The sequence below is a fragment of the Patiria miniata genome, unplaced genomic scaffold (assembly GCF_015706575.1).
Source record: "Patiria miniata isolate m_02_andy unplaced genomic scaffold, ASM1570657v1 HiC_scaffold_6, whole genome shotgun sequence".
NCBI lineage: Eukaryota > Metazoa > Echinodermata > Asteroidea > Valvatida > Asterinidae > Patiria > Patiria miniata.
In genome coordinates, this window is record NW_024037073.1 from 20,859,355 (window position 1) to 20,867,273 (window position 7,919).

The window sequence follows — 7,919 nt, forward strand, 5'->3', positions numbered from 1 at the left end:
TTTCAACTTCAGTTTTCCACCCAGTTGATGGAGTGGAGCTGTTTTGGTAGCCATCACCCATAGTTCAAACACAATGTAGCGTTGAGCTCTGTGAGCTACATTTTATTCAGATGCAGCAAAGAATGTTCTTCTCTATTTCAAGATCACTCCAGATTTATACTCACAGGGATTGTAAGACCTTGAGCAAAGTGTAATTGAAACAGAAAGTTTCTTGTTCTTTTTCTTCTTTTCCCCCCAACATTTCTGTCCGATTTTTATGCATGTGACTATCTTGTGGTATCAGTTCCTGTAACCAAAGCAGATGCATGTAAGTCAGTTTCACTACTTGCACTGACATGAAATCTGAGAATTAAATTTGTTTCATTTTTAAATATTTGCTCCAGATTAAACATGCATATTGTGTACATGTAATTGTTATTTTATGCAAGTCGTCCCTTCACAAGGCATAAATGCCACTCAATGTGAGGGCTACCGTACAAGAAGAAAAGACTGAAAACAAGAGGATGATAAAAAATGAAGACAATGAAGTTTAGTGTGTGAGAGATGCATGTTCACATTGTGTTTACACAGGGTGAGTTAAAAAGAAAGTGACCCGCATTCAAGATTTTTTTTCTTAAAAAGCAATCAAATTAGATACACCGAAGAAGTATGTCTTAAAAGAGCATGTTCTTCCACTCATCTGAAAAAACCCAATCACTAACATTGATCCATGCCATCCAAAGTTATGCATGTTTTACTAAAAAGAACCCATTTGTGTTGCTTTCCAAGGAATGCGATAATATTGCAAGCTAAATGAGCTAAGTGAGAATTTCAGATTACACACAAGCATTCAAATACAAATGAAATTGTAATGATTGAAATCAAGACAATTTTTACTATCAGGTTGTGTGTTTTCAATATGAGAAACAAGTCAACTCTCTTTTTCTTTGAAATATTGATGGTGATTTTTGTATTTTTATATATCACGGAGGTGGGAAAACGATGGATGTTTTATTGTCCTCAATGGGTACATGTATTATCAGTTCGCAGCACGGTAATCGATAAGTGGTGGACAGCCAAGTTTTGTGATCATTTTATAGAAATGGACATGAATTGGGAATAGAGTATGCAATTTAAGTGAAATTTTCACAGTTAATAGTCAATAAGATGTACTTTATCCGTGTTTTTTTTTAACATAGAACAAGCCAAATATTTTTAATTTGTTTTTCTTCAAATTTGGTCACTTTCTTTTGGACTCATCCTGTAGTTGGTTCAACCGGTCACATGGGATTAAACTTGATGAATACATCCTGAAAATGTCTTTGGGGATAATGACAGTATATGGATGTGATTGGACGGAGGAGCAGGTAGTTGGTAGTTGGTTTCAATTTGGTCTTGCTACTGATGACGGAAAGTAACATTCACTCAAAACATCTTTAAAGCACTAATTTTACTATGTACAAAGGTAGATGTAGACAACAGCAAAAAAAAGGAGATTTTCTTTTCTATCAATCCTTGCTGTCTTTTTTCCCAAAATGAATTGTGTTCTTCCCTTGGATGTTGATTTATTTACCCATACAACAATTCTGTACTTCCGTTCTGTTTGATATTCAATCTGATAAGGAATGAAGTCAATTGGAAGTTTTTATTCACAAATCACAATTGGATTTCTGTTCATCTGTTGCTTTTATTTTCTTTCCTGGGCGAATGTTGGTTGTCATCTGACAAGAGTCTTTTTTTTCAGTTTCTGGGATTGTTGTCATTTGAAATCAGTCTCTGCCTTGCCTGACAATCACGTTGATGTTGTCATATTCTCAGTTTTGTTGATGGAACATCTTTGCAAGACAATTTGCAAGGGCTAACTACTTGGTCTAACTACGTGGTGGCATGATTTAGTAAAGGTTTGTGGTACCACAATGTAGAAGTCTCTTTTGGAAAGATGTGTAGCTCTGAAAAGAACCGGTTGGTTCTTTTCAGAAACACACATCTTCCCAAAAGAGACTCTACATGCCTACATGGTGTTACTGCAACTGCAAACCTTCACGAGAACACTGTCTTCCACAAATGTGACAATTGGGAAGGGAAAAGTGTGCTTGTTTATTTTTTATTGGGATAGGGGAATGTAATCCCCAACCCCTTTTCTTCGCCTGACATTCCCCCCCCCCCCCCCCCCCCGCACCTGATACTATGTAAATGTTTCAATAATTGCATTGTTTATATTTCAGTGATAGATATAAAGTGTTTGAGGACCTACATGGATCTGTTTGGGCCTATAACGACATCCATTCACTAGGAATCAAATTTAGTACAATTGGTTTTCGATTTCATCCATATAACTATTCATCTTCTTTTTCGTATATGTAATTTTTTTGTTGCCCTTTGCTGAAGTATTTTACAAACACTGTACACTCTGTTGTTGTCTGAGGGCTTGCAAGAAAAAAACACAAGCTTACTCGGGTTGGACACAAACCCACAATATTCTGCTTCCTAGTGCAGATGCATCGACCACTGAGCTTGCTGTGGCAAGCTGGCGGTTTGGAGTCTGATGTAGCAGCGCTTAACCCAACTTTGTTTGTGTAGGAGGTCTTTATTTTGAGTCCCACCTAAGCCTTTGAACAACACTAAGTGTGCAGTGTTTACAAAATATGTCGGCGAAGGGCAAACAAAAATCCAATATAAAAAAAAATATAATTTACATCTCGTAATTTTTTTTAATCCTGCCCAGGTTCCCATCTGAAGTCCATCCAGATGATCCTTAATAAGACAGCAGACGATACAGGCATCGACTCCAACACCCTAGCCTTACAGATGAAGGCCCATCCTGAGCTGAGGGACAAGCTTCATGTCATCACCTCATTTGGGCCTTTGCCTGTCTACCCTGGGGTGGTCAACTCAGAATTACCTGGTAGGTACAGTGGACTCTGTGACCAAGTTCCAGTGTTGTAGTCGAGTCACTAGCCCGACTGCATCTGGCTGTACAGTACTATCGCAAGCTCTGTAGTACGGCCAGACGCCCAGTGCTCCCCTCAACGCTGAACTCTGATGTAGCGATTTCGCTACCGATTTTGATCGAGATTATCGTCTCATCCAGGACAGAAATTTCCAAAGTTAAGGTTCCTAGTCGTAAAGGAACTCATACCTTTTTGAAAAACGTTCTTTTATCCAAAAATCTTCATCCATCTGACCAAAAAAACGACTTTCAATCATCATCTCCCACGAATATCGTCCCGAAAATGTTCCCCCATGCTATTTAAAAATGGCGGCTGCGTTGTAATGTATGCATTATGCGGGCGCACTTGGGCAAGATTATGAATATGCATTCTTCAGTTCATGACCTCGTGTTTGTATGGCCAGCCGCCCCGCGCGCCTGGCAAAAGTCATGAACTTAAGACTAGTCCAACCATCTTCCACTAGCGTGCGTTCCATCAGAGTTGGTCAAACTATAATTAATTTTAACACCTCACCCACAGATTCTGTGTCTTGATTGGCCAAGAGCGAGTCACATGGTACTTTCTAATTTTGCTATCTTTCATTGCCCCGACTGCGCTCCCATTCTGCGCTCCCATTTTAGGACCCAGGAACAATATTAAACATGTAAACTGATCCCTGTTATAACGCTATTAATATATCACCTTGGAGTGTCAGATTCTTCGCAGATTTGACGAAAACCACAAGGAGCGGCGTGGTCTGCCCACTGACGCCACGTGGTCGCACACACTAGATGTACATGTACAATGCAGTCCATCATCACACACACAGTGGGTGTACGTACGGTACATGTACATACTGTACGTGCCGATATGCATGTAGTGTTCAGGGCATATCCAACGGGTCCGGGTACAGATGGTGATTAATAAAGCTGTATGGTCGATGATGCACGCGTCTTCTGTAGGCAAAACCCTCGGCCATTATAGGGACGGGATTTGAAATGTGCATCGTTTGTTTTGATTTTTTCACCATATTGAAACTTCATAATCTTATACATGTACTAAATACATTTATTTCATTAACGAGACGGACATCGATTTACCCCTTGGCTCTAGGATATTTGTTCCTGTTTTATTAGTCACTTCTTTCCAAAAAAAATATATCTTGAATTTTCTTTCAAAGTTCGCGTTTCGATTCATATGAGGTCTTGGCCCTTGAAAAATTCAGGCATTTTTTTTCCCACTCCAAGGACTTTCGATGGTCCCCTGCTCCCATATCTCCGAAGTCAAAACGGAATTACAGTTCCCCTGCTCCGAAAAATTGGATGTTTTTTTTTTTTATGTCTCCAATTAAGTTTAAGATCCAAGAAAGTTTAGAACAGTTTGTCCGAAACCCATGATTTTTTTTCAACAAATTGTTCATGATTATTAATCTCATGTTTTGGGTGGGATGTGAAAAAAACGTAACATGTCCGTCTGGTTCAATGTATACGTGTCGCAGTTTGACTTCAGCACGAAAACAAAAACCCTTTTACAATGTACATGTAATAACTAAACGTGGTCAGTGACTAGCCTTCTGCACACTGTGTTGTACATTTGTACACTCATATTGTAAGGCCGACTTTACACTTCTCAGCCACACTGTATTCCTGCTGCATGAATGAGCGCCTGGAATGGAGGCCACATGCTCATAGCGCAACTTCCGCCCAGCGCAGTCGAGTCGCGAGCACGTGTTTGCGTTTTGCATACAGTGGGATTGTGTTGTGTGTGCATGAATCTTAGTGTTGTACGGTTTTCTGATTCGCCGCTGCAAGAGAGAAGTAGGGATAACGTTTTCCAGATTCGTTTGTAAAATCATTTTAAATGATTGTTAATGTTGTAACAGCCGTTAATTTGAGATGTTTTTGGTGAAGATGAAAATACCGGTATGAAATGCTAGCTGCCCGAGTATAAAGCAGCTCAGGAAAAATTCAACCCTTGTCGGTCTGCTCCAGGGTCGTTCGTAGATTTTTTTTGCGTTGGTTAAGCGACACATTCGGCCCTCAAAATTGTTCCAATGTTCAAACAAAAATCCTTCTGTTCAGTTATAGGTTATGCATGTTTTGTAAACTTTCATATTTTATGCGGCAAAATTCAAATTAAAGATAACTCCGTAGATGCCATGATTTTCTCGACTGTTTTATTCGACTTTAAACAGAAATGTTTCATTATTTTGTGTATGTGGCAACAGAAGTAATTCTCCCCATTTTGAAACGAACAATATGATTTTGATGGAGGTGTCCAACAGAAGAATCACAGGCTTTACATGTTACATTTATATGTATAGTCCAACTCGTACAGTCATACATACATGTACGTGTATGTGTGTACATGTACATGTACATGTGTACATGTATTTGTACATGTACATGTACGTCGGTTACAGCGCTGTGCGGTTATAACGTTCGGTTCAGTTCGGTCCCTTTGAGAGCGCTATAACGGGAATCTACTGTATACCCACGGTGCGGTTTTTGTGTGCAAATGCATGCTGGCATGCACGTAGCGCGTATTGTATCCAAGAGAGCGCGCCACAGAGTTGGATTCAAACGTTTTGTGAAGGGGTGGTTTGGAAGAGTTCCCACCAATTTTGTATTGAAATAGAAGTTCATTTTAACTGTGTTCAGATTTATGTAATTTAAGGTATTAAAAACCTAGAAGAATCTGTGGGTGAAGTGTTGTGAAACACATATTGAATGCTTTATCTCGTGGTGAAGTAAAACTAGCCTCCGTCGATGATCCATGGAGCATTCAATTTTCCCTTTACTTCCCCTCAGGAAAATAGAATGTCCATGGATCACCTGAGGCGGCTAGGTTTACTACACCACTCCAAGCATTCCATATTTGTATACTATTGTCCTTGATTGAACCTAGTTCCATCTAATGGCCTCCAGTTTAGCCAAATTTGTGCGTACTGAATATTTCTTGTATTTCTTCCCTCCACAGAGGAAGTACGGTACCTGTCCTCACGGAGGCTACGGTCTCGGACTGGACGATTCTTGACCTGGATCCTAAACCGCATGCATATCAGGGACGTCTGCTTCTACCCACGCTTCATAAAACGATGCACGCCATAGATGTGTCAACATGTCGCCTTCAATTCCTGATTCTAAGCATTGCTTATTTGGTGTGGGAAATCAAGATTAATTAGGGGTGGGGCTAGGTTGATCAAGTGGGGGGGGGGTTGATTGTATGCCCTAAGATGGAATTCCTGGAGATAATTTTGCCATTGTATTGTAAGGTATTTCTTCAAGGTGCAGTTTTACACTTTCTTCACAGTTTGCTCTTTTAGTTTCAAGTAATTTGTTTTTTTTTACTGAAACTCAACAATTTGCAAGGGGTTAACCTTACATTTTTTACGAAATTTTGCCAAAACAGGACTTGCCTCCAAATGACTCGGAAATGCCCTACGATGTAAGATGACTTTCAATCAATGTTCAAAAAAAAAATTATCATGAAGATTTGAGCAAAAATTACTGGTTTATTGATTGGAAAAAAAAGTTATCTTTTGTGACCGCGATTTTCCCCATATTTTTGACGCGATTATCTGTTGGATGGAATATCTGACCAGAAATCGTGTTGGAATTTGGCCTCAAGTACTTTAGGCCCCAGTTTCTAGTATGCACACATCACCGCAGCCATGCGTGACGGCAAACTTAAAAACTTTTTTTTGTTTCATTGATAAGCCTGGTTCATACTTCATGTGAAAGCGAAAGGGAATGCAAATCTGTGACATCATGGCAAGTATTCGCGCTGCGAATTCGCAAAAGTTGAACACATTTCTACTCGGGCGAATTTCGCAGCGAATGTTTCATGACGTGAAATTCGCTTCGAATTCGCATGAAGTATGAACCAGGCTTAAGATGATGTCTCAAAACTGCCAAACTCACTGGTTTGACTGGAATCCTGTTGCTGCACAACTTTAATGTGTTTTTAGATGGTGTTACTATCAAGCATAAGCTTTATGTTGCCTCTCTGGGCTGACATATATTTTGGACTTGATTTAATCGGGCACCATTTGCAGTCATCAACCAACATTTGACATTTGAAGAAAGAAAAAAAAAAAGCCACGTCACCGCTTTAATTTTTGGGCAAGCTCCGTACCAGAAACTGAAGACTTATTTTTTTTGTCCTCGGGCAAGTTTCCTGCAAGTTTCAAGCAATCTAAATTTGTTGCCATAATTAAAATAGAATATATATTTTTACTAAAATTTTCCCAAAAGACGATTTCTCTAAAACAACAGTCCTTTCTTTAAACTTTATCATGTTTTCTTAAGAAATTCCTTCTAAAATATTCTCAATAACATGTACTTGTAATCAAGTGCTGAATAGTTACTTTCATTTCTCATGAAGCTGCATGTATTTTACAAATATTATCATGTATCACTTCAAGTATCTTCCTTTCCTTTCAACTGGGTATGTAACTGTCTAAAACAAAAACATTTGAATGCAAAACATGTTTTTCTCCTCAAAATGAAAAGAAAATTGAAAAATTATGTCAAATTTTTGTTCAAATTATCCGTTATTTCCCCACTGATAAAAATCCATGTTCAAAGCTTTGGAGACATATTCATTTCTTTTCAGTACTCAAAGTTTATATTGTTGACTTGCTTTTTCAAAAATGTCTACCATATCTATCACAAGCCCGCAGTTTATTGATCCAACATGCACTCTTTAACTCGACTTCAAAAATACAAGTCGACGAGAAATCTATTTAAACAAACTTGCCGTGCGTCTGATTTATCAATTGCAAAACCGTTTGCCCTCTTTAATATAAATAGGTCTGCTCAGAGTATGTACAAGTATGTTCAATCAAAGTAACAAAAGGAAATTTGAACTGCATGTGACAGTACAAGTTTTTTTAACATTGTTTCATTTTGTCTTACAAATATTGCTGTCCAAATTCACGCTCTGGTTTTTGGAAATGATTGCATTTTTCAGTGATTATTACAAGGTTAACACTGGATTTGTTTGTCT

The 7,919-nt window shown here is 38.6% G+C and overlaps 1 protein-coding gene and 1 long non-coding RNA gene across 8 annotated transcripts in view; both read left to right on the top strand.

Annotated features, from left to right (window-relative positions):
- LOC119742882 (tRNA (uracil-5-)-methyltransferase homolog A-like) overlaps positions 1-6,549 on the top strand; it is a 51,785-nt gene extending 45,236 nt beyond the window's left edge. For all 7 annotated transcript variants that reach the window (XM_038219120.1, XM_038219122.1, XM_038219125.1 and 4 more), the window contains 2 exons: positions 2,705-2,884; positions 5,889-6,549. In XM_038219120.1, the coding sequence (XP_038075048.1) occupies positions 2,705-2,716 (12 nt within the window). In that variant the 3' untranslated portion in view covers positions 2,717-2,884; positions 5,889-6,549. The remainder of the gene's footprint in view (positions 1-2,704; positions 2,885-5,888) is intronic.
- On the top strand, positions 1,158-2,340 carry LOC119742886. The gene is made up of 3 exons (XR_005272912.1): positions 1,158-1,346; positions 1,449-1,450; positions 2,211-2,340. It is a non-coding gene; the product is annotated as an uncharacterized LOC119742886 (long non-coding RNA).
- Positions 6,550-7,919: the final 1,370 nt, after the last annotated feature.